Source organism: Pan paniscus, chromosome 3 (genome assembly GCF_029289425.2).
Source record: "Pan paniscus chromosome 3, NHGRI_mPanPan1-v2.0_pri, whole genome shotgun sequence".
In the NCBI taxonomy this organism is placed as follows: Eukaryota; Metazoa; Chordata; class Mammalia; order Primates; family Hominidae; genus Pan; species Pan paniscus.
Window position 1 is genome coordinate 2,760,015 of NC_073252.2, and position 26,439 is coordinate 2,786,453.

The following is a 26,439-nucleotide window of genomic DNA, read 5'->3' on the forward strand; positions in this document are numbered from 1 at the left end:
TTCTCTAGAAGTAGACTTTTACATTTATTTATTATTTATTTGACAGGATCTCAATGTGTCACCCAGCCTAGAGTGTGGTAGCACAGACATAGCCCAAAGCACCTTCAACCTCCTGGGCTCAAGGGATCCTCCCACCTCAGCCCCCCAAGGAGCTAGGACTACAGGCGTGCCACCACACCTGAGTCATTCTTTAATTTTTTTGTAGAGAAGTCCCCAGTTACGCTGTGGAGTTTTAAAAAACGCCTCAGAGTGGCTGACCCTGGCGAAGATGGGGAGTGGGATTTGTGAGCTGTGAGCTCACTGCCTACAGGGAGCCCCCACTGCTCTCAGCAATGCCTGGAGTGAAAGCCACAAGTCCCCCCTCCCCAAAGAGCAATGCCCCAGAAAAGTGCTTCCTGCTGCCAGCAGCCTATTGCCCCCTGGCTGTGTTATGGCTGCCTGGATCCACCTACCCACCAGGGTTGGCCACCATGCCCACACTGCACTGCACCGCACCGCACCCCTGCCATACTGGTGGCCTGGCCTGCTGGGACCCTCCCGAGGAGAGGGGCTGAATTCAGAGAGAGCAGGGACTTAGGGTGAGCCTGTCACAAGCTTAAAGCCCTGCCCTGAGTATTCCTGCCTTGGCAGGCTCAGGGGAGGGTGCTCACTGGGCCTCCTGGGCCTTTCTGCTCACAGCTGTCGAAATCCCCACCCCAGAGACTCAGCTAGAGGGGATCAGAGGAGAGTGAAAGGACGCTGAGGCTGAGGTGGGGTGTGGGTGGTCTCTCTTCCATGGCCCAGCCTTCCAAGAAGCAAAGGTTTCCCGCAGGGTGGGCTGAGGCAGCTTAGGTGGCAGGTCCCCAGGGGCAGGCCATGAAGGGGGTGGGAACCCTCAGAGGGTCTGGGCAGCCTCACCCACAAACCTCTCTCATCTTGCCCAGGCAAGCCTGGCTGCAGCATCTACATTTCAGCATCTGTGGATTTGTGGGTTTAATGGCTTCTGATCTGGTGTCCTCCAAGCCAGCAGCATCACTGTCTCTTCCCTTGCCCTGAATCATCAGGACCGCACTGGTGGAGGAACGCACAGCCAGGCAGCCTTGCTGGTCTCCAGACACGGGGTGGGGGGAGGGGGACCCAGCCGGGGCCCAGGGCAGGCTCCCGGGCAGTGACGGTCCTGGCTGTGCCAGAGGCTCATGCTCGCTTTGTTCTGGGAGGCCTGGTCTCCAGGGCCTGTTTTCAGCACCAGGGCTTCAAGCCAGATTTCCAAATTCCAAGCGGCCTTTCTTCTGGCCTCCTTAGAGAGAGGCTCCTGCTGGCCTCTGTGTCCATGCACAGCCAGGCTGGTCCCTAAAGCAGCCCCTAAAAGGACAGCCTGGCGTGGTGGCTCACGCCTGTAATCCCAGCACTTTGGGAGGCTGAGGCGGGCACATCACCTGAGGTCAGGAGTTTGAGACCAGCCTGGCCAACATGGTGAAATCCTGTCTCTCCTAAAAAAATACAAAAAATAGCCACATGGTGGTGGGTGCCTGTAATCCCAGCTACTCAGGAGGCTAAGGCAGGACAGTCGCTTGAACCTGGGAGATGGAGGTTGCAGTGAGCCAAGAGCACGCCATTGCACTCCAGCCTGGGCAACAAGAGCAAAACTCCATCTCAAAAAAAGAAAAAAAAAGAAGAGCCCATGTCAGGCCTCAGGTGGTGCAGCCAGCAGGGAGGTGGGGACACAGGCCCTGGGCTGATGCCATCCCTGGCCAGGGCCAGCGTCACAGCCTCTTTCCCTAACTGTGCAGTTAAACCCACTCGCAGAACATGCCAGGTGCTCCTCCTGGAGACACCCCCGGGAGCCCCTGCCCTCCTGCTCTGTCCTTGTCCTGCCAGCCAGTGTCACCTTGGGGCTACCTGCATCGCAGCCTGGAAATTCCCCACGACGACAGTCACTTGGGTTCAGCCCCTGCTTCCCAGGGCACCCCCAGCCGAGACTCCTCTGCATGCCTGACTCTTCCTGCACTGAACGTGTTCAGGGCGTCCCTGGCTCTGAAATATCACGACTCATTCCCTGTGCTGAGCTGCCAGTGGGCCTTGTCCGTCCAGAAGACCGCATCCTTCAGTTCTAGGGCATTTTCTTGTTATTTCTCTCTCTTGTCTTTCTGGAACTCCTGTTAATTGGGGTTTGGACCTTCAGGAATCGTTCCCTGATTTTCTTAGCGTTTTCCCTTACTTTCTATAGCTTCATCTTTTTCTACTCAGGGAGATTTCCTCAACTTTACCTTCCGTCTCCTGTTTATGTTTTTAGTTCTGTCATCGTATTTTGGTTTTCACGAGCCCTCTCTTTTTCTCCAGCCATTGCTTGTTCCTTGGGCGCTGTATCTCCTCTTCTCTTGCATTGCAGTGCCTGGTTTCTAGGCTTTTTCCTGCCTTGTGCATCGTTTTCTCCTGGTTCTTTTCTTATGGTTTCTATGTTTCATGTCAGAGGTTTCTCTAAAGTGTCTGGTGACACCTGGCCTCCCCTTCTCTCTGAGTCTTGGCCAGGGAGAGAGGCAGGGGGCAGGTCAACATGGACCCTTCAGCACGGCCAGGATCGGCATCTCACCAAGGACCCTCCAGTGTCAGTGGTGGTTGGTGGGGGTCGTTTGCATTTTTTTAGTCAGTCTCCAGCCTGGAGGGTCCAGGTCTGGGGACTGCTACCTGGGGCTGTTCTAGCTTGTTGCAGGGTAGAGGAGAGGTGCTCCCACTGTCCCCAACTTTGGTGGCCCTGCAAGCCCAGCCTGGCCCAGAGCAGTGGGTCAGTCATGGAGCAAGAGGAGGGTGAGAAGGGCCCCCCTCTGCCCAGTGCTGCCCTACTGTCCTGCGTAGTCCAGCTGGAGCCCAGGCCTGCACCACACCCAAGGATGACGGCCTTTGCTGACAGGCCCCGCCTCCTCTGAGGATAGTTTGGGGGCCACATGTTGTCCTTAGAGCTGGTTCCCAGGGTCCCAGCCTCCCCCTAGGCAGCTTCTCCAAGGTCCCCTGGGAGGGGCTCTGGGCAAGCCTGTCCCCTGGAACTGCTGCACCTCTGGAGTGTTCAGTGCCCCTGCAAGCCCTCCCCAGGGCCCTGTTCCCCCATCATCAGGATGGCGGCGTTGACCCCAGGGACCCCAGGCTCCTTCTTGCCCCAACCATGTGTGATGAGGTCACCCTCACCCAGGACCTTCTGCTCCCCGGCAGGGCCTGATAAAGAAACCGTCACCTTCCCGGGCAAAGCTGAGGGACGCTCAGAGGCTGGTTCGAGAGGTGCCTGTGTTCTCTGCCGTGGGCCCCTTGCAGGGGTCACCCCATCCAGGAGGCATGGCTGTGGGGCCTGAGGGGCACTCGGCCGGCTTCGGTCTGTGGTGATGGGGGTGACCTGATGGTGAACTCACCCAGGCCAGCCTGGGCCCCTGAGCCGCAGAGGCCTGCAGGAGACAGTGCAGGACATGAATCTTGGGGTACCTGCCAGGGCCCTCACTCACATCTGGCCCTCCCCACTGCTGTAGGCCCGACACCCTAGCCAGGGCCCCCAGTCACATCCGGTCTCCCTGCTGCTGCAGGCCCAACACCCTGGCAGACTCCTGTCGCTGCTGGGGAGGGTCCTGCGGCCACATCCCAGGTGTGGAGGGCGTGACCTGCACGGTTTGTTCTTAGGCTTCTGCCCTAAGAAGATGGCCTACTATGGAAAATGCATTGAAACTGTGATCGAGCAACTCGACAAATTTACACCCAAGAGGGACAACCCTGAGCAGTTCCTGGAGGCTGCGGCCACCTCCCTGCAGGTAGGATCTGCTGGGGGCTCCTGGGAGGCCACGCCAATGGCACCTGTTGTGCAGCTGTTCTGGTTAACAGCATCAAATGCCTTCCTAACGACTGCCTTCCTTCCACATGGGGAGAAGCTGACCGTGTTTTCCACAGAGACCTGCTCTTTGTATAGGGAGGTGCTCCTGGCACCCAGAATGTGTGTCAGGCCAGGCTCTGGTGAAAGAAGCCTTGGCCGGGACCCGGGATATGACATCCACACTGCAGTTCCATCCTTAGTCAACACAGATGAGAAGGGTCAGCCCTGGAGCGCCCCCATGCCCCACCCCCACTTTGGGGGGCATCTTATCTCGGGAAATGGGTCCTCCATCCCCCAGGTGCCCCAGGGCTGTGGCAGTGAGGGTGCGCAAGGCCACAACTTGTGCTGTATTTGTGGTAACCGAGACTTGGGAATCACTGACTGGGTCTCCGACAGAGGCAGGGGCTGGCCTGGGCAGTGAGGCCCCTGGGGAGCCGAGGGCTGCAGGCTTCTGTACACACCTCCTTCATCTTCCTACCCACACCTGGAAGAAGTCACAGGCCCACCTGGAGGCTGCCCAACTCCTCAGCTCCTGTCCTCCCATCCCTAGGTTTTCCTCACAGCTCCATCCTGGTCCTGGCACCCCCTGCAACCTCGGCAGCCCTGCCCCACTCAGGGGCCTCCCAGTCACCTGGTCTCAGCTCCCGCCCCGAGGTGCTGATCTCACATCCACCACCTGTCAGTGGCATGTGCCTGGGGAACAGGAGCTTGGATTGCAGGGCCCCTGCCTCTAGGAATGTGGGACTTGGGCTCCACTGGATGGGGCCTCCAGAGGAAGCTGAGCCCACCAGGGGAAATCCTGGGGGGCTGTCACATGGGCCATCACCAACCCATCATTGCCCAGGAGCAGGGAGCGGGCACTCGCCCCCTGGAAAGAGGGCGCTCATAGCAAGTGTGCTAATTCAGGCCGCCTGCCTGTCCTTGCAGGCCACAGCCCTCTGTGCCTCTGTGCTCTGGATGAACTTGGCCTATGTGCGCTGCTTTTCTGCATGGCCCCTGGGGGCTGCCCTGGCCATGCTCCAGCCCCCACTCTCACTACCTGCTCAGGTGCACCTGTGCTGTTCCCCCAGGCCACAGTCTGAGCCCACCTTCCCTTGGGGTAGAATGAGGGGTTCATCCTTCATTAGCTACCTCTGGGGCAGCCTCAAGAAAGCCCAGAGGGGAGGTGGTGTGAGTGGGTTACAAAGGCTACAGGGGTTGGGGCCAAGGCCTCTGCCATAAGAGAAGGTCTGGGGCCCCCACCTATCCCTGCTCCCAGCTTCTGGAAGAGGCGCCTCCTCCAGCTGGGGCCTGGTAGCCAGCAGGGGCTGGAGAGGGGAGCAGGGCCTGTGCGCAGAGCTACAGGCCTCCGTGGGCACCTCTCCCTCTGCTTCAGCACCCTCCGGCCCCCAGCTCTTTCCCTGAGCCCCTAAGCACTGTGGGGAAGTGATGCAAACAGCTCGGGCCCAGGTTCATCCACACTCCTCTTCCCAGCTAAGGCCTCAGCACGACGGGCACACCTCTCATCCCGCCGGCCTGCCCTCGCCTTGCCCATCCAAAACAGACAATAGCGAAGGCCCAGGTCCCCTTGGCCAGAAGCCCGTCCTGGGAGCTGGCGTCACCCACCCCACTGCCTGGGCCCACCTGTAGCCCGGCCCCTCTGGCCAGCCCAAGAGCAGCTCCAGCAGCTCCTCCTGTCCGTCCCCCTCATTTCCCTCAGGATCTTTCCCGTCAGCCACCCGTGCTGCTACGTCTCTCACCCTAAAAACATTTTTTTTAAGTCCTCTGTACTCCCCTGAGGCTCCCGCGGTCCTTCCCTTCTATCTAACAGATTCCTCGAAGTCCCTGCCACCAGCGGCAGCTCTTCCTCCATCCTCCCTCACGCCCCTCCCAGCGGACTTCCCCCACCCCTCCACCCACAGCGCCAGTCTGCGTCACCCCGCACCTCCTTGTTGCCAAATCCAGTGGGGCAGCCTCAGCTCCTCTGACCCAGCTGACCCCGCCCCCAGCTCCGGGGCCTTCCAATCAGCTTCCTGGGTACCCCCTGCGCCAGGCCTGCATCTCACCTGGCAGCCACTCCTTGGGCTCGGGCCTCCCCTGTCGGGTGTGCGGGGTGCACGGGCTCAGTGGCTGCTGTCTGCTCTCTTTGCTATACACACTCCTGGTCCCCTCGCCTGCTGACAGCTCCTGCTCCTCCCTCCAACCTTGACCTCTCCCGAGCCTGGACTCACATCTCCTTGGGTGTCCAATGGGCACCTCCCATGTGACATGTCAGTAGATGAATGAATCCATGTGACCTCCCCCAGAGCTGCTGATCCTGGCATCCCCAGTTCAGCCGGCGGCCGCTCTGTCTCCCCTTGCTCCAGTGGGAACCCTGGCGCCTCCTGGGCACCCCCATTCCTGTAGCCCACATCTGTTCATCATCAGCTCTGCCTTCGACTCTGCCACGCGTGCACTCTGCTCCAGCTGCACTGGTCTCCTAGTGTTTCTGGAACATTCCACGTGCTCCCCACTGCACTAGCTGTTGCCTCCACCTGGGAAACTTTCCCCCTGACACTGTCTTGGCCTGCGCAGCCACACAGCACCTTGGCAGGGAAAGGGGGTGTGTTTACCCCTTCCTCAAGCAAAAAGTGGTAAAGTTCATGTTTTTATTTCTTGATAATAACCATTACCAAAAAAATGAGTTTGTTACAACAAATAGTTTGGGTTTGGGTTTGTTTTCTATAACCCATAGATTATTAGTGGTAGATGAGACTAGTATGTTACCTGGTGAGTCACAACGTGACTATCACAGGTGTGCATTTCCACGGGGAGCCTGGCACACTGATCCTACCGGCAAACTGGCAGCGGCAGACACAACGGATATCCAGGGGGCTGCCCAGCATGGATCTGCACAGATGCCCCCATTGGTGGCAAGGAGGCTTGTTCCTCAGAGGCACTGGTTTTTCAGATCCTTTATTTCTTTCTTTCTTTTTTGAGACAGAGTCTCACTCTGTCACCCAGGCTGGAGTGTAGTGGCGCGGTCTCTGCTCACTGCAAGCTCTGCCTCCTGGGTTCACGCCATTCTCCTGCCTCAGACTCCCGAGTAGCTGGGACTACAGGCGCCCGCCACCACGCCCAGCTAATTTTTTGTATTTTTAGTAGAGACGGGGTTTCACCGTGTTAGCCAGGATGGTCTTGATCACCTGACCTTGTGATCCGCCCGCCTCGGCCTCCCAAAGTGCTGGGATTACAGGCATGAGCCACTGCGCCCAGCCTTTTCAGATGCTTTCAAAAGCCCCTCACAAGTCCGAGAGGAATGGTGCATTGAATCCTGATCCAGTTTGGACACCTCGTTTTCCTCTCCAGCTATCAAGAAATTGTTGCAATTCACTGATTTTGCTAGGCCAAGGCTCAAGACTGCCACTTGCCAGAAACTTATGCAATACATAAACCAAATGGCAGACTCCGGACAGCAGACTGCGGTGAAATGCCAGAAAATTATGCAATACATAAACCAAATGGCAGACTCCGGACAGCAGACTGCGGTGAAATGCCAGAAAATTACGCAATACATAAACCAAATGGCAGACTCTGGACAGCAGACTGCGGTGAAAGGCAGTGTTTTGGGTTAAATTGTGCCCCCCCCCCAAAAAAAGTACTAAGCCAGGCATGGTGGCATGTACCTAGTCCCAGTTACTAGGACGTCTGGGGAAGGAAGATCCACTTGAACCTAGGAGTTCGTGTCCAGCTTGGGCAACATAGCAAGATCCCATTTCTCTCTAAAAGAAAAAAAATGAGCCAGGCATGGTGGCTCATGCCTGTAATCTCAGCACTTTGGGAGGCTGAGGTAGGAGGATTACTTGAGGCCAGGAGTTTGAGACCAGCCTAGGCCACACAGTGAGACCTTTTCTCTATAAAAAATGTAAAAATTAGCCAAACACAGTGGCACGTGCTTGTAGTCCCAGCTACTCGGGGGCTAAGGAAGGAGGATTGCTTGAGTCCAGGAGTTGAAGGCTATGATGAGCTATGATTGCACCACTGCACTGCAGCCTGGGCAACAGAGTAAGATCCTGGCTCTTAAAAAAAATGTTGGCCGGGCGCGGTGGCTCATGCCTGTAATCCTAGCACTTTGAGAGGCCAGGGCGGGTGGATCACGAGGTCAGGAGATCGAGACCATCCTGGCTAACGTGGTGAAACCCCGTTTCTACTAAAAATACAAAAAAATTAGCCAGGCGTGGTGGCGGGTGCCTGTGGTCCCAGCTACTCGGGAGGCTGAGGTAGGAGAATGGCGTGAACCTGGGAGGTGGAGGTTGCAGTGAGCCGAGATCGCACCACTGCACTCAAGCCTGGGCGACAGAGCAAGACTCTGTCTCAAAAAAAAAAAAAAAAAGTTGAAATTCTAACCCCTGGTTACTTATGAATATGACTTTAGAAATATGGTCTGTGCAGATGTAATTAAGTTAAGGATCTAGAGGTGAGATCTGTTACAAACCACTGTGGGACTGACTGGCCACCTGTCCCTTTGCATCTTGGGTGCACCCAAGGTCAAGTCCAAGAAGACACATGTTCTTGCTATGAGAGTAATTGGCTCTCGTGCTTTCAGTGTGGATTGCCAATTGGCTTTCCATGGAGATCCACTGCTGCTCTCCTGGGCAGGTAGGGAGCACTTGTTCCCCTACACCCTCCCCAACTTCATGTGCGGGCAAAAATTATTATCTTTGCCAGTCAAATAGGTGGGAAAAGTCACTTTATTATTTTTTTTTTGAGACACTCCCTCACCTAGGTTGCAGTACAGCTCATGGCCACTTCCACCTCCCAGGTTCAAGCAATTCTCGTGCCTGAGCCTCCCAAGTAGCTGGAATTACAGGCACGAGCCACTGTACCTGGCCAGGTTTGTGTATTTATAATCATCGTTTCTCTTGTTATATTTTCCTAAGTTTTGAAGCAAGATGTATTTCACTTTGAACCATCTGTTCGGACCGGTGTCTGTTAGGAAACTGTGTTTGGATACAACAAAATCCATAAAAGCAGTAGCTTTAATCAATTAAAGGTATCCTTGCTCATATGAGAAGCAGTCTGCAGACGGGCAGTCTAGAGTGGGTTCAGCAGCTCCATGATGCCATGAAGAACTCATTCAGTTCCTCTCCATGCAGCCATCCTTAACATGTACTGTTGCCTCATAGTCACTAAATGGCTGCCCTACCTCCAGCATTGCATCTATATCCCAGGTGAGGAGAGGAGAAAGGCAAACAGTATAAGGCATGTGCCAGCTGAATCTACCTTCCTTTCAAGGTGCTTTCTTGGAGGCCACACCTAGCAATTTGTCATTACATTTTACTGATTAAAACTGTCACATGGCTCTATCATCAAGGAGAGTTGCAAACTATGGTTTTAGCTGGACACATTACCATGCCCAACAGGACGGCATTCTTTCTGTTAAGTGAGAAGTGCGGCCCTGCAGCCTCCGTTTCCTTTGCCTACTTTTCTAACTGACTTCAGGCTTTGCATTACTGATGAGCAGGTATTGGTGACATGAATCACAAATCCTGTTGTTAATTAGCCTCCTGGCCCCACACCCCTCCCCCGACCTGCCCCGGCCTGGACCTGGTCTAGCTCTTCCCCAACCCTGTGAGTCCAGCAGACAAGTGTACTTCTGGAGGTGCTGAGAAACCCCTGCAGCAGTCTCTAGTGATTGTGAATGCTGGACCCTTTGCTATTGAGTGCCTGCTGCTCTCCCTGGTTGGGGACTGAGGAGCCCTGAGCTTGACCAAGGCCCAAGATTTTATCACAAACTCAGAGACCCTTGGGCAGCCACAGGCCAGTCTCAGCGACTGAGGCTGGTTCCCCATTAGGAGCCCACTCCTGTAGCAAGGGCCTCTCCTGCCTCCTCTGGGAGAGAGAACCCACCCGGCCTAGGCCCATCTCTGCTGGCCTGGTCAGAAGGACCTGGTCCAGCACCCCTGAGGCATGTGTCACCCCTTGCCCCCACCCCCAGGCCCCAGGCCCCTCTCTGTGAATAGGCTGGACACCACGTGTCCTGGCGGCCGCCAGCCCAGCATCAGTGGCAAGGACCTGGCCGTGGGCCCGGCCCGGCCTGGCGTGGACTGGGATGTCATTTACTGGCTCCTCACTCAGCTCTGCAGCTTCCAGGACCCTCCAGCCCAGAGTGGCACTGCCCAACCCGCCTTGCCTGGGGCTGATGGCGTAGGGCTCAAGGCTCTGACCTTATGAAAAATGCATGCTCACACTTCCCAAACACAGACGTCATTGATGAGAAGCGGAGTCGCCGGTGCCTGAGCCGGGGAGGCCAGAGGAGGTTGTCAGCCTCGTCCCGCAAAGTCATCACCCTTAGCGGCCACGCTGACTCACTGCTCTCGGAAGGGTCTGTCCTGGCTCCTGGGCTCCTCTGACAAGATGTCATCAGTTACACGGGGCGGGGGGGGACCAGTGCCCTCGGTGTGGGTACAGCCTGGCAACTGCAGGAAGCTGAGAGGGAAACTGAGGTGCCAGTCTGGCTGTTGAGATCAGAGCCAGCCCCCCGCAGGAGCCCCTCCCGGCAGCTCAGTGGGGGAGCCCTCACCCACCGAGCCCCCTCTCCATGCCCAGCCTCACTCACAGGATGTCACTAGGTCCCCGCAATCTATGTGGAGGCAGGGCATTCCCTTTCCTCTCTGGCGAGCGCCCAGGTAGCCATCTAGCCAAGAAAGGGACAGTAAACAAGCCATGCCGCGACTGGGACAGGCCATGTCCTGCGAGGGCTGGTCAGAAGCACAGTCCTCACAGCCGTGGGGTGAGTATGCCGGGAGGAGGTCGCAGGCAGAGGGAGAAGCCAGTTCCCTGATGAGGAAACAGGAGGCCAGTGTGACTGGAACAGCCAGGGCGGGCTGGGGACTCCGAGGGAGCTGGGCACCTCCATGCAGGGCCTCGCTGGCCACGGTGAGGAAGGACGCCTGACCCGACATCCATCTGAGAGGCCTCACCCTGACTGCTGGGTCAAAAAGAGACTTGAAGGGGAGCAAGAGGAGAGGGAGGGAGAGCAGCCGGGGTCCCCCAGCCGAAGGGCCTGGAAGACAGACCGAGAGACACGCTGGGAGTAAGGAACCACGTTTACTGCGACGCGAGGTTGGCGGGGGCAGGCTTGGGCCAAGCCCAGGAGGCCGGTTTCAGATGCATTCATGCGACGTCTGCCCCAGTATCCAGGAAAGGCCCAGCGGCAGCAGGATCGAGGTTTCTGAGTTCAGGGATTGAGTTCAGGGAGCGGGGCCGGCTGGGGTATCCGTTTGGCAATCAGAATGCTGTCAGCCTCGAAGCTGGCTGAGATCACTCAGAAAGTGGATAATGAACAAACGTCACCATAGGGGAACTGCACCCTGAGCCCTTCCAATATGTGGAGGTTGAGAAGATAAAGAGGCACCTGCAACGGAGCCCTAGAACGAAGGGCTGTCCCCGGGAGAATGTTGCTACCAGCTGGCATTCCAGCAGGAGCCTAAAAGCCAGTCCTGGCGCTCCCAAGAGAAAGGGATTTAAATTTAACACGGGGAAGCTTGTACTTAAAGCCATTGCAAGGGCTGGAGGAACTCATGCTGGGTCAGTCCCGGCTCCCAGCTGGTCAGGGCACTGCAGGGAGCAGCTCCCCACCACATCGGGTGGGACAGGCAGGGGCGAGCAGAAGGCTCTGGGAAGCCCAGCATCTACCACCCCTGGGGAGCTGAAGAAAAGGCGCATCCCCCAACCTTGCCCCTACCAGTTCTCCCATAAGTGTATATCTTGTTAGCAGAGCCCAGGCTGCACCCACATCCCCAGAGGCAGAGCTGCTGAAGCCTGTAGTTCTCAGGCCTCCAGCCCCTGCACTGCAGGGACGATGCTAGAAGGGTGTGGGAATGGCCCTATTTGCAGAGCAGTACCCAGATTGTTCTCATTCACATGTGTGGAAACTGAGGCCCCACAAGGTCATGTGGCTTGTGCAGAATGCTTCAGGTTAGCTCGTTACCCTGTTATCTTAGTACAAAAGCAACTGAAGGGCTGGGTGGGGTGGCTCACACCTGTAATCCCAGCACTTTGGGAGGTCGAGGCAGGCAGATCACCTGAGGTCAGGAATTCTAGACCAGCCTGGCCAACATGGTGAAACCCCATCTCTACTAAATATACGAAAAATTAGCCGCGCATCGGTGGCTGCAGCCTGTAGTCCCAGCTGCTCGGGAGGCTGAGGCAGGAAATTGCTTGAACCCAGGAGGCGGAGGTTGCAGTGAGCTGAGATTGTACCACTGCACTCCAGCCTGGGCGACAGAGCAAGACTCCGTCTCAGAAAAAAAAAAAAAAAAGCAACTGAAAAAATCACAAAGGAAAAGATAGATTTGATCTAAAATAAAAGTAAAATTCCTACATGCTCTATATGCCCAAAAATATTTTATACAAAGTTAAAAGGCAAATTAAAAACTTACAACAAATAACTATCATATTTATGGCTATGTTAATAGCCTTAACATAGAGACCTTATAAAAATGACTAAGAAAAATGTTATCCCAATAAAAAAAGTTTAGCCAATTATATTTAATAATTTACAGTATCATAGAACACATTGTAAGTGAAATTAATTATTAAATAATGATAATTCACAGAAAAATACAAGTGTTCAGAAAACATATGAGGCTGGACACAATGGCTCACGCCTGTAATCCCAACACTTTGGGAGGCCAAGGCAGGAGGATTGCTTGAGCCCAGGAGTTAGAGGCCAGCCTGAGGAACATGGTGAGATCCAGTCTTTACAAAAAATAAAAAAATGAACCAGGCATGGTGGTGTGCATCTGTAGTCCCAGCTACTCAGGAGGCCGAGGTGGGAAGCAGCTACTCAGGAGGCCAAGGTGGGAAGCAGCTACTCAGGAGGCCGAGGTGGGAAGCAGCTACTCAGGAGGCCGAGGTGGGAAGCAGCTACTCAGGAGGCCGAGGTGGGAAGCAGCTACTCAGGAGGCCGAGGTGGGAAGCAGCTACTCAGGAGGCCGAGGTGGGAAGCAGCTACTCAGGAGGCCGAGGTGGGAAGCAGCTACTCAGGAGGCCGAGGTGGGAAGCAGCTACTCAGGAGGCTGAGGTGGGAAGCAGCTACTCAGGAGGCCGAGGTGGGAAGGCAGCCTGAGAGTGAGCAGTGATTCTGCCACTGCACTCCAGCCTGGACGACAGAGTGAGACCCTGTCTCAAAAACTTCAAAAAAAAAAAACTATATATATATCTATATATATATAGATATATATAGATATATGAAATTTTCACTGCTAATTTAAAAATCCAGACTAAAACAATGAGATTCCTTCTGCTTTGTGAGACAGGGTCCCACTCCATTGCCCCACCTCGAACTCCAGGCATGCACCACCACACCCAGCTAAGTTTACACTTGACAGGCTCTTGCAGAGATGTTTCTTGCTCATACATCATTCATTTTCATTATTTTTTAATTCATTCATTTGAAAACCTTTATGAGTTCATTTGAAAATATTATTGTGGTAAAATACGCATGACATAAAATGTACCACTGTAGCCATTTTTCAGCATAGAGTTCCGTGGGGTTAGGCACATTCCCGCTGTTGTGCATCCATCACTGCCCTCTATCTGCAGAAGCTTTTCATCCGCGCGAACTGAAGCTCTGTCTGCATTAGGCGACTCTCATGCCCGCTGGCCCCTGGCACTCTCTGCTCTGCCTGGATGCGGCAGCCTGTTCTCATTAGCTGGAACCGCACAGCACTTGTCCCTTGTGTCATTCCTTGCACTGCCTCATCATCTTCGTTTATTTCTGTCTTTGCCCTGACCTCGCTTGGCAAACCCAGGAGAATCTGGGGACCAGTTCCTGAGTGGGGAGGCACTGCCAGCTGCCTTGGGGGCCCCACTAACAGGCCCTTTGCAGCCCCGGGGCCGCTCCACCCCTGCCTTTGCCCAAGTTTCCCACCCCCACCGCCGCCCTCTCCTCCCGGCCCGGCCAGGGCCCCCCACCGGCTGTCTCTCTTCCAGGCTCTGAGCCCCCAGAAGCAGAGCTTTGTTTTGGAGGTTCTGTCTGGGTGCCTCGAGTACCGGAAGCTGCTGACCGTCGTGGTGGATGCCTTCTACGTGGAGGATGGCCGACTCTGCCTGCGGGTTGACCACAGCCGCTTCGAGGGTAGGTGCCTGGCTGGTCCCCAGGGCCAGGCCGTAGAGAACGGTTCACTCAGGCTCTCTGCGGAAAGGCCTGGCAGGCAGGCAGCGGGCGGGCGGGGCCAGCTCCTCCTTCCTGCCCTTGCACTGGAGGCTTCCCGGCTCCTCACCTCACTTGGTCCTTACCAGGCGGACCAGGACCTTGCAGACGGGAAACTGATGCCTCAGGGCAGACAGACCTGGCTCTGCCACCCCAGTTTAGGGCATCCAGCTCCCAAAGGCAGCCTGGACAACACGAGAGCCTTCCGTAGGCTGACCCCTAGCCACCACTGACCCCGAGGCCTTTGGACAAGATGGACCCTGTGGCTGCCGTCTGGACAGTCCTGTGGGGGATTAAATACAAGAGACTCGCTGCCTGGGCTTCCTGCAGCCTCTGACAGACGTCTGCTTTCATGGGGCAGGGCGACCATTGCAAGCCAGGTGGCCAGTGCTGCTGGGGGGAGATCGGGGCAGCCCTGAGACCCTGCACACGGTCTTGCTGCCCCCGTCCAGGAAGGGAGAGGAGTGGGGCGAGCGCTGTAGGGTACTGGGAGACTGAGCTGAGCAGCTGGTGCCAGTCCTGAGCTAGGCTCCTTTCCCGACCCCTTGCCACCCAGCTGGAGCCTTATGATGCGCAGCACGTCCAGGCCGCAGGCTAGGGGCCCGTTACAGTTCCTGCCTTGGAGGAAACTCGGGCCCAGGTTTATTCACATTCTAGCCGGCTTGAGGTGACGATTCAGCTGCTCAGAAATTGACAAACAAGTCCAAAATGATTTCACTTTTACCTGGGGAGCCTTTGCAAATTCTGAGAACTTATCAGATGGGATTATTTGTCAAAGTGCTTTGAAACCACAAATTCATTGCACTCTAAGACAATGTTGTTTGTGTTCGTTTATCATTTTCAGGTGGGCGCCAAAAGGGTGGGGGTTTTCCTGTGGCTGTGTGCCCTGACACGGTGGAGGCCTTCAGCTCTGGTCCCGCCGTGTCCCTGGTGCCCCTGTGACGTCCCTTAGCCTCTGACAGACCCCCTGTTTTCTAGTGATCTGCTACCTAGCCACATTCCTGCTGGAGGAACTCGGCTTCCAGCTGTTCTGTAACATCATCAAGTCCCAGCCCGTGGATAAGATGTGCAAGGTGAGCCACCCCTACCTGCCCACCAGGCCACGAGGGCCACGGGTGAGGTCCATCTGATCCTCGCCCACCTTTCGTCATTCTGGTTGGTTTTTTTTTTTTTTTGAGACGGAGTCTCGCTCTGTCGCCCAGGCTGGAGTGCAGTGGCGCGATCTCAGCTCACTGCAAACTCTGCCTCCCGGGTTCATACCATTCTCCTGCCTCAGCCTCCCGAGTAGCTGGGACTACAGGCGCCTGCCACCACGCCCGGCTATTTTTTTGTATTTTTAGTAGAGACGGGGTTTCACCATGTTATCCAGGATGGTCTTAATCTCCTGACCTCGTGATCCGCCTACCTCGGCCTCCCAAAGTGCTGGGATTACAGGCGTGAGACACCGTGCCCGGCCTCTGGTTGGTTTTAATGAAAGAAACTCTGGTGGTTTTCTTCTGTATTTCAAAGAAGTAGCAAGCTGGGCATGCTGGTGCCCGTCTGTAGTCCCACCTGCTTGGGAGGCTGAAGCGGGAGGATCACTTGAGTCCAGGAGTTTGAGGCTGCAGTGAGCAGTGATTGAACCACTGCACTTGGGCCTGGGTGACAGAGCAAGACCCCATCTCTAAAAAACAAAGAAACAACAACAACAACAAAAAACCCAATGCACACCAACTAGTGTGGGTGAATGCGCTGCTTTTGTCCTGGGGAAATCCGATTCCGCTCCTGGGGGGCCTCTGCTGACTCATAATCAAACCCCAGGCCCAGAACAGCCTCTCCTCCCTGTGCAGCTTCAGGGGTCCAAGGGAATTGGTTCAGGGCCAGTTATGAGGATTGGTACCCTGAGGGGGAGCCTGCAGGAGCCCATGCCCCTGACTGCCTGGGGCCACTTGCGTGGGAAGCTGGCACACACAGGCCTCTGGACCAAAATGTTTGGGCCTGGGCCTGCTGCTCGCTGCTGGCTGCTGCCTGCTCACACTGACTGCCAGGTTTTCCCAGACACTCATGGTACTCGTTCTTGCTCCATTCTTACAACGACCCAGTGAGGTTGCTCCTACATGGTACTCATCCCATGTGCGGAAACTGGAGCACAGACAGGATAAGTAATCTGCCCAATGTCACACAGCAAGAGGGTAGCGCAGCCAATTCCCAGACAAGACTTTTAGCCACTGGCTTGCTCCTCCTTACTCTGCATGGAGGGGACAGTTTCCAGCCAAGGAGAGCCACTCCCTGGAGAAGTGAGTGCGAAAGCCCTTGGGCCCAGATCTTCGAGGTCTCTCTTGAAGGAAGCAGCTAGCTCTTCAGGGAGTGTTCCAAGCCTGGAGAAGTGGGAGACCTGGAGTGGCAGAGCCCACCAGGATTGCAGCCCCAGAGACCTGGGACCGGCGGCTCACACAGCACCTCAGCCACCTAACAGGTGAAGGGAGGGAGAGCGCAGCCCCGAGCCAGCACTGTACACATCAATGACACATTTTCCATCTACACGGAAACGTAAGTAATTCATGAGGCATACACATTTGTATAGTTAGCTTAAGCAAGGCCTTCATTTTAATGAAAAAGCAGCAAAACTGATGGCATTTTCTGGCAGATACCTGGAGACTGAGTTGGGGCCAGCTTCCCTGGAAACCAGAAACAAAACCCCAGAAACCAGAAACCAAACCCCAGAAACCAGAAACCAAACCCTGGAAACAAGAGGTCACTGGTGTCTGCTCTTCTATTACTATCTTGACTTTTTTTTTTTTTTTTTAAGACGGGGTCTCGCTCTGTTGCCCAGGCTGGAGTGCAGTGGTGCAATCTCGGCTCACTGCAACCTCTGCCTCCTGGGTTCAAGTGATTCTCCTGCCTCAGCCTCCCAAGTAGCTGGGATTACGGCATGTGCCATCACGCCTGGCTAATTTTTGTATTTTAGTAGAGACAGGGTTTCACCATGTTGGCCAGGCTGGTCTCGAACTCCTGACCTCAGGTGATCCGCCTGCCTCGGCCTCCCAAAGTGTTGGGATTACAGGCGTGAGCCACTGCGCCCAGCTTGACTTTCTTAATAATTGCTGAACAGGCGGGGCATAGTGGCTCACGCCTGTAATCCCAAAACTTTGGGAGGCCAAAGCTGGAAGTTTGCTTGAGCCCAGGAGATTGAGACCAGCCTGGGCGACAGAGCAAAACCCCATCTCTACAAAAAAATATATTTTTTTTTTGAGGTGGAATCTTACTCTGTCCCCCAGGCTGGAGTGCAGTGGCGTGATCTCTGCTCACTGCAAGCTCTGCCTCCCAGGTTCATGCCATTCTCCTGCCTCAGCCTCCCGAGTAGCTGGGACTACAGGCGCCCGCCACCACGCCTGGCTAATTTTTTTTGTATTTTTAGTAGAGATGGGGTTTCACCATGTTAGCCAGGATGGTCTCAATCTCCTGACCTCGTGATCCACCTGTCTCAGCCTCCCAAAGTGCTGGGATTACAGGTGTGAGCCACCGCGCCTGGCCAAAATTTTTTTTAAATTAGACTGGCATGGTGGTGCTTACCTGTAATTCCAGCCACTCACGAGGTTGAAGCAGGAGGATCACCTGAGCCCAGGAGTTTGAGGCTGCAGTGAGCCATGATTGTGCCACTGCACTCCAGCCTGGATGACAGAGCAAGACCCCTTCCTAAATGATAATAATAATAATAATAATTGTTGAGGCCGGGTGCAATAATCCAGCACTTTGGGAGGCCGAAGTGGGTGTATCACTTGAGGTCAGGAGTTTGAGACCAGCCTGACCAACATGGTGAAACCCCGTCTCTATTAAAAATAGAAAAAAAATTAGCCGGTCGTGGTGGCACGCGCCTATAATCCCAGCTACTCAGGAGGCTGAGGCAGGAGAATCACTTGAACCTGGGAGGCGGAGGTTACAGTGAGCTGAGATGGCGCCATTGCACTCCAGCCTGGGCGACAGAGCGAGACTCCGTCTCAAAAAAAAAAAAAAAAAAAAAATTGCTGAACAAAGATCCATGTTTTGTCTTGCCCTGGGTCCCACAGTGGTGGAGGTGGCCCTGGATCAATCTCGGCCTGCAGAGCCCCAAAGCGCCAGCCCAGGACAGAGTGCTCAGGGGCTGCTGCAGGGACTCCCTAGGAATTTGGGGCGCTGGCCACACAGCACCGTTGGGGACAGGGTGGTGCCCCCAACACTGGTGCCTGCACACTTACCAACTCAGAGAGCCTCTGGAGGCAGATCCATGGGAATAGCCCACATAAATCCCCAAGGGAACTGCCCAAGAGACTGCCTCCCTCCATCCCACACCCCATGCCCCGCTGGGCCATGCCCATCCCATTGGGGTCCTTCTTCCTGCCTCGGGGCTCCAGGAAGAGGCCAGCCTGGGCCTTGAAGAAGGGAAGCAAGCTACTGGGACGCCACCCTGTGGCCTCTCCAGGGAAGCCCCTGGGCCACACCTTGGGTGCTGGCACCACCATGGTCAGGAGTGGTGGGCGGTGACATGGTGTGGCTCCCAGGAGGTGGCGCTCCTCACTCTGCAGGGAGTGGCCCTGAGACACCTGTAGGGGGCTGATGGCCCCACAGCTCCAGGGAATCCACCCGCTGGCAGAGGGGGAGTCAGACCCACTGCAAAGCCCCACCCCAACTCCAGCAGGTTCCGGGTAGGGCTGTCCCATCACACCCCAGTGAGGATGGGGGCCTCAATACAGGGCTGTGTCCTGGTGGGAGCAGCCCAGCTAAGACGCTGAGTGTGGGGATGGGGTTTGAAGATGGAGGGATTGGGTGGGGGCAGGGACCAGTGCTGAGTCTGTCCCAGGGGACTCAGGAAAGCACAAAAGGTCTGCTCCCAAATGGGGGTGGCCAGAAGGAAGGTAAGTAGAGACCCCAGCCTCGGGGCAGGGAAAATGGCCCCCTTGAGGGAGGAAGCAGTAACAGCATGCAGCTGAAATGGGAAGGGGTGGGAAAGGGGGTGGAAGCAGCTGCGGAAGGCTCTAGAGGGATCCCTGGTTTCCTCTGCATGGAGAAGAGAAGGGCGTGGAGGCCCTAGGGGAGGCTGGCCACCCTGGGGAGGCACAGCAGTGACTGCAGGCCCTGCCTGGCTGGCACACAGAAGCCGCCATCCTGCCTACCATTACCCCCGCTCAGCCCGTGCCTCCTCGGCCACCTCCCAAGTCAACTCCCTGCCCCCAAGACCACCATTCAGGATGTGCTTCTGGGGCCGTCACCATGGAGCCCCGGACCCTCGGCTCCCCATCCAACTGGCTTTCAGGAAGTTGACTGGACAAGGCCCTCCAAGCTGAGGATGTGCCGCCAGCTTCTCAGGCACCCCCTCCCCACGGCAGCCCACCCAGGGACCCCAGGGGCTCCTCCTCCCAGCTGGAAGGGAAGCCAAGGTCCAGGCCTCCAGCACCAGCATCAGAGTTCCGTGGTGACAGTCCCAGAAGCACACCCTGCGCAGTGGCCTTGGGGGCAGGGAGCTCACTGGGGGTGCTGGGGTCCTTGGGGGCAGGGAGCCACTGGGGGTGCTGGGGGCCTTGGGGGCAGGGAGCTCACTGGGGGTGCTGGGGGCCTTGGGGGCAGGGAGCTCACTGGGGGTGCTGGGGGCCTTGGGGGCAGGGAGCCACTGGGGGTGCTGGGGGCCTTGGGGGCAGGGAGCCACTGGGGGTGCTGGGGGCCTTGGGGGCAGGGAGCCACTGGGGGTGCTGGGGGCCTTGGGGGCAGGGAGCTCACTGGGGGTGCTGGGGGCTTTGCCCGGTGAGGGGTTGGGCCCAGGGCTCCGGCCCCCTGACAGCCCCCGTCCACCCCAGTTCCTCAGGTTCTTCTTCAACCCCCTGCACCTGTGCTCATGGATCAAGGACGAGTGGAGCCTCATCTACGAGCCGGCCCACGTGAAGGAGAACTGGATCGACCCCCTGATGAGGTAGGCTGGATGGGGGGCTCTGGGGGCCCTGAATGGCATCTGCACCCCATTCCAGGTGCCTCCACGGGCACGGGAGCTCCACGTTCCCCTTCCTGCTCCCAGAAGCACTGTGAGTGTCAGTAATCACTCCGTGTTCGGATGAGATCTTCGGAGAAGCCCCAAGTCCCAGGCTGGCCCCACAGCCTCGCAGGGAGGAACAGACGTGGTCCAACTGCCCAAGCCCCAGCCTGGGCTCCCTCCATGCCAGTCAGCTGACACGTGGCGGGTGGCTGAAGGCCATTTCAGGACTGCCTGAGTGAATGGGGCAGAGCCGGCCCTTCTGCGCTGGAGCCTACATGCTGGCTGGGGCTGCGTCAGTGGTTCTAGTCCTGTGGGGACTCTGCAGGGCCTTTGGCCTCTCTGCAGATCCCAAGAGCGCGGAGTAGGGGTGAGGGTGGAGGGAGCTGAGGAAGCCACAGATCAGTTCCTGGTGGATTCTGGGGTCCAGATATCTCTCGGGGTCCCCAAGCCTGCGCCCTCATGCTGCCCTTGCTGCCTTCTCCTGCCTCCCCAGCAGGCCTAGGGCAAACTCTGGGGCAGGCCAGAACCCCCAGGCAGAGGGGTCAGCACAGTTGCTAGGGCCCTGCCTTGTGCTTCATGGAGAGGCCTGCTGGGGCCTGAGTGCAGCTGAGGGGCCCCCCAGTTTTTTCCCTTCTGATAGGACTTGAAGGGATCCACTTTGTCTTCCTAAGGACAGACAGACAGGCTGTTTTGGCACAAGCAGCCCACTTAGGTGCCAGCTGTGTGCAGAAGACCTGGAGGCCCAGGGGAGATGGAAGCTGTTCCTGCGGGGAGAGGAGGCCCTGGAGATGCTCCTTTACCGAGGGGAAGTCCCCAGTCCCACCCAGTCCACTCCTGGCAATCAAGATAAACCTCCAAAGGAAGGAGTAGGAGTGGCCCTGCTGGTGCCCCTACCTTGTGCCCCAGGCTAGACTCACTGCCCACTCAGGGGCCCCCATGGCCTGGGCCTGCAGGGTTGCCTCTGGGAAGCTACTCAGCTCAGTTCCCGTGAGCCCCTCTTCCTGCACCACCACCCCCATTCAGGCTTCCTCTGCCTACTCTAGGACCAGCCCCTCTCCCCAACCTGCCTCAAGTTGGGAGCACTGGGGCCTGGCCCTGGCGAGACCCCAAGACTCCACTTGCTATGGGCCCTGGACCATGGCTCTTAAGGTGAGGGAGGAGCTATTTCAAGCCATGCCCTCTGCCCCCTGGGAGCCCACACAAGAGGACACTTGATAGGCTGATGATGGTGGGCTGTGCCCATGCTGGGTGTGGGACATGGAAGGGGGAGTCCCAGACTTGGGCGGCCTGGCAAGGCCCTTCCCAAACCCCTGCTCGACAGCACCCCCACCCAGAGGCTGTACCAAGAACAACTGGGCTCCTGCCCCACCTGACTCCACAGCTCCATTTCCAGGAGTCACCAACAGTGTAGTTCCAGAATGTTCCTTTCCAAAAAGCTCCTTTCTCCACTGCTGGCTTCCATCTGCTCCAGCCCAGATTGGCTTCCTGCATCCTGGCTACTGCTTGTCCTCAGAGCCCCTGGATTCCTGCAGCAGGGCTGTCCCTGTCCTCCCAGCTCCCCACTCACCAGCATGGCCCAATGCCTCTGGGCCTATTTCCTGTATCTGTACAAGGGGACTGCGTCTGTATGTGTTTCAGGGGTTTAGTTGACAGCGTGTATGCCTACAAGTAGAAGCCACTTCGTGAAGTGAGGCCGTCCATCCCACTATCACCTCCACCCCAAGGCGGACCCAATCGCTGGGGGAGCCCTTTGGATCCTAAAGGCCATCGCCTTATTGAACAGCTTAGGGAGTGACCATAAGAGGCGTTTCCACTTTTGCCTTCAAGATGGCAGCCAGAGGTCCAGGAGCTGATCAACCACCTGGAGGGCGTGTCTACCAGTCAATCCTCTCCTTTAAAGACCAAGGCCAAGGTCACAGAGCCCAAGGAATTCAACCTGACCGCCCCCAGGCCCCGCACCATTCCAGCGCCCGAACCAGTCCCGGTCGTGGCCAAGCCGAGACCCGTGAGTGTGGGCATTCTCAGCAGGCACTGGCTTGTAGGCATCAGGGTAGCCAAGCTGGGAGAGTGGACTGTGTGGGCCTGTGGGGGACTGGGCTCCCCCCAGGGCTGAGGGTGCACTGGACCAGACCAGGAACACTAAATGACCCCACCCCACCCCCACTCCCCACAGAGAGGGAAACCCAGCTGACCCGGAGCCCACCCAGTGGGTTCCCACACTCCACGCACTGTGGTCCTATAAGTAGGTGTTGAGTGGAGCTGTCAGGCCATGGGGCTCCGACCTGTCGGGAGTTGGAGCTTGGAGCCCACTTTCAACTCTGGCGTAATGCAACACCCCCTCCCCATTAAGTATGATGTGTAGATGACAGCATACTCTTTGGGCAGGCCTAGAGACTCTTCCTCTCTCTTTCTTTCTCTTCCCACTGCTGACTTATCAGTCAGGATGCTTTGTATTGCAAATAACAGAAAAATGCAGTTCAAACTGGCTTAGACAATAGAGCACGGGCTGACCCTCATGAGTGAAGTAGGATAGGCTTCAGGCGTACGTGACCAGGGTTCCAGCTCTGCTTCTCATCTAGGTGCATGAGAGGACACCTGGGGCCAAGTATTCTTTGGAAAAGTCTGACTGGACCAGCTTAGGTCTCAGGCCTGCCTTGAACTGATCACTGTGATCAGGAATATAATGTCCTGACTGGTCACGGGTTCTATCCCAAGCACCAGCAATGGACTGAGCTTCCCAGAACCAACGTGGTTCTGCAACAGGACTAAGGGCTATATGGGAGGGGAAGGGGATGGTGCTGGGAGGCCCCAGAGTCCTGCCCCACTCCCATCATCCTTCAGGTGTCATTAAAATCCCTCTTCCCAGAGAGGCTTTTCATGAACCCCTCAAATATGTCAGGTCCTTCACTTAGTTTACTTCTCACTGATCCTGGCTCCTTTTCTTCACCAAATTGGAGTTTAGAGTTGTTTAGTAATTTGTGGGCCTGCCTATTGTCTGCCTATTCTAGCAGACATCATCCGTCTTATTTGTCCCATATTCTTTTTTTATTTCATTTTATTATTGTTGTTGTTATTATTATTATTATTATTATTATTATTATTTGAGACAGAGTCTCGCTCTGTCACCCAGGCTGGAGTGCAGTGGCATGATCTTGGCTCACTGCAACCTCTGCCTCCTAGGTTTAAGTGATTCTCCTGCCTCAGCCTCCCGAGTAGCTGGGATTACAGGTACCAGCCACCACGCCCGGCTAATTTTTATATTTTTAGTAGAGGTAGGGTTTTGTCATGTTGGCCGGGCTGGTCCCTAACTGACCTCAGGTGATCTGCCCACCTAGGCCTCCCAAAGTGCTGGGATTACAGGCGTAAGCCACCACACCTGGCCATTATTTGTCCCATATTCTCAATGCCTAGCCTAGTCATGGCTCAAAGCAGAACCTCAGTAAATACCGGTTGGATGGATGGATGGGTGGATGGATTATCAGATGGATGGTGGATCAATGGATAGATGGATGGATGGATGATTGGATGGGTGAATGGATAGATGGATGATTGGATGGAGGAATGGATGGGTGGATGAATGATCAAATGAATGGATGGGTATGTGGGTAAGTGGGTGGATGAATGTCAGATGGATGAAGAGATGATCAGTGGATGAATGAGTAGATGGATGGGTGGGTGAATGAATGGATGGATGGGTAGATAGATGGATGGATGGTTGGACTCATGGAAGGATAAGTTGATGGATAGATGGATAGTCAGATGGAAGGATGGGTGGGTGGGTGGATGGATGGATGGATGATAGATGGTGAATGGATGGATGGATAGATGATCAGATGGGTAGATGGAAGAGCAGATGGGTGAGTAGATGGATGGGTGAGTGAATGAATGAATGAGTTGGTAGATAGATGGACGCATGGAAGGATAAGTGGATGGATAGATGGATGACTGGATGGATGGATGGATAGATGGATGGATGGATGGATGGATGGACACATGGAAGGATAAGTGAATGAATGGATGGATGGATACATGCATGGAAGGATAAGTGGATGGGTGGATGGATGGATGGACAGATGATTGGATGATTGGATAGATGATCAAATGGTAGGATGGTGGGTGGATGAGTGAATGGGTGATCAGGTGGATGGATAGATGATCAAATGGATGCATGGATGAGTAGATGGATGGGTAAGTGAATGAATGGATGGGTGGGTAGATGGATGGATTAATGGATAGATGGATAGATGGATGAACAGATGGGTGGATGGATGATCAGATGAGTTTATGGATGGATGAATGGATGAACACATGGGTGAGTAGATGAATGAGTGGGTGAATGAATGGATGGGTGGGTGGATGGATGGATGGATGGATTGGATGATTGGATGGATGATTAAATTGTTGGATGGGTGGGTGGGTGAGTGAATGGATGATCAGATGGATGGATAGATGATCAAATGGATGAATGGGTGATTAGATGGATGAACAGATGAGTGGGTAGGTGAATTAATGGATGGGTGGATGGATGGATGGATGGATGGATGGATAGATGATTAGATTATGGATAGATAGATGGATGATCACATGGGTGAGTAGATGAATGAGTGGGTGAATGAATGGATGGGTGGGTGGATGGGTGGATGGATGGATGGATGGATGGATGGATGGATGGATGGATGGATGGATGGCTTCATGGAAGGATAAGTAGATGGATGGATAAGTGGATGAATGGATGGATGGATAGATGGATGGATGGATGATCAGAGGGATGGATAGATGGATAGACAAATGGATGGATGGGTGGGTGAGTGGGTGGATGATCAGATGGATGGATGATTAGATGGAGGTGGATGATGGATGGATGATCAGAGACCTTGTTGCTGAGTAACCCCACAGTTGCCCCATCTGTATAATCTTCAGCATTTCTGACCCCATCTCCTCAGGGCTCAGTGTGTTTGTCTCAGGTCATGCTGCCAACTTCATCTCTCTCTCTGTCTCTGCCAAGCACAGCCCCTGCCTGGGCCTTCACCATGCCCTCCCATGCTCTATAGCTGTGTGCCTCTCAGTACAATCTGTGAGATGTTTGTGGACATGTACCTTCTCTGCATCCACAGGGTGGCTGTGCTGAAACTATCCTCTACCCTCCCTGCCCTGCCCCATGCCTAAGACATCCTTCCCTTTCAGGGTTGAGGGCCCACTGTAATTCACTCATTCATTCATCCAACAGATAGTTACAGAGTACCAAGTATATGCCAGGCACTGTGACCTCATGAAGCATGCACTTCAGTGGGGGACGCAGACAAAATCAGGATAAGTAAAACATATGTTGCGTTAGCTGGTAATAAATGCTGAGGAGACAAAATGATGCAGACAAAGGAGATAAGACGTGTTGGAGCGGTTGTGATTCTGGATTGTGTGGCCTAGAAAGGCCTCCCGAGAAATGCCATGGAGTAAAAAACCAGAAGTGAGCAAGTCGGCCATGGGGTGTCTCAGGGAACAGCATCCTGGGCAGGAGCAAGGTGCAGGCAAAGGCCCTGGGGCAGTGCCCACCCTCCCTCAAGTGTTTGAGGGTGGCCAGGAGGGGCTGGAGTGGAGTGAGGCAGGGAAGAGGGAAGGCGGGGTACCGGTCTGGTCACACATCCACTGGAGAGAGCAGAGACAGGACACATTGAGGCAGGCTGGTGCCAACACAGGGTCCCTCCAGCTGCCGTGGCCAAGGAGGGCAGTGAGAGGCAGTTCGTGGAGATGTCTTGAAGCAGGTGGGCAGGAGATGGATGTGGGTGTGAGAGACAGAGGTGACAAGGAGGACTCTGAGGCATGGGTAAGGAATGGACAGCGGTCGTGGTCAGTGAGGCTGAGGGAGGGCTGGTTTGAGGAAGATGAGGGTTTCAGGTTTGGACGAGTTGATTTTCCATGACTGTTAGATGGGCAGGGGAGAAGGCATGGAGTTAGGAGGGTAATACAGCAGTCTGGAGCTCAGGGATATCTAGGCCAGCCCCCTCCTGCTCCTTCATGGACACAGCTCCGGCCATGTTATCAGAGCCTCCTGTGACTGGACTCAGGGATATGGTGCAGCCACCCTGGCCTCTGCAGTGTCCCCTCCTGACAGCTTACTTTGCAGGGGTCCATGATATTCTCCCAGCCTCTCCTGCCCAGGCAGCCATCTTCTGCCTGTCTCCCAGTGTCAAGGGAGCTGGCTGCCTCCCCTTCTTGCTCCTACCCACCCTGGCCATCCCATGCTGGCCGATGGTACGCCCTCAGTACTGCCGGCTCATGTCTTACCCCACCCACCCCATCCCAGGCCAAGCTCCAGACCCCACGCCAATGACCAGCCTGACCTCCTTCCCTTGACTTCCAACGCTGACCCACCAGCACCCAGTGGTGTTAGCTCCAGCCCTGTTTCTCCTCCAATGCAGGCCGCCACCACCCTCCCCTTCACCCACATCCACCAAGCTG

The 26,439-nt window shown here is 55.7% G+C and overlaps 1 protein-coding gene across 1 annotated transcript in view; it reads left to right on the top strand.

The window, feature by feature from the left end:
* CFAP99 (cilia and flagella associated protein 99) overlaps positions 1–26,439 on the top strand; it is a 43,983-nt gene that overhangs the window by 4,143 nt on the left and 13,401 nt on the right. Inside the window, exons 2-6 of the mRNA XM_008965519.4 lie at positions 3,640–3,767; positions 13,784–13,928; positions 14,982–15,076; positions 19,811–19,923; positions 21,811–21,988. Coding sequence (XP_008963767.4) covers positions 3,640–3,767; positions 13,784–13,928; positions 14,982–15,076; positions 19,811–19,923; positions 21,811–21,988 — 659 coding nt within the window. The remainder of the gene's footprint in view (positions 1–3,639; positions 3,768–13,783; positions 13,929–14,981; positions 15,077–19,810; positions 19,924–21,810; positions 21,989–26,439) is intronic.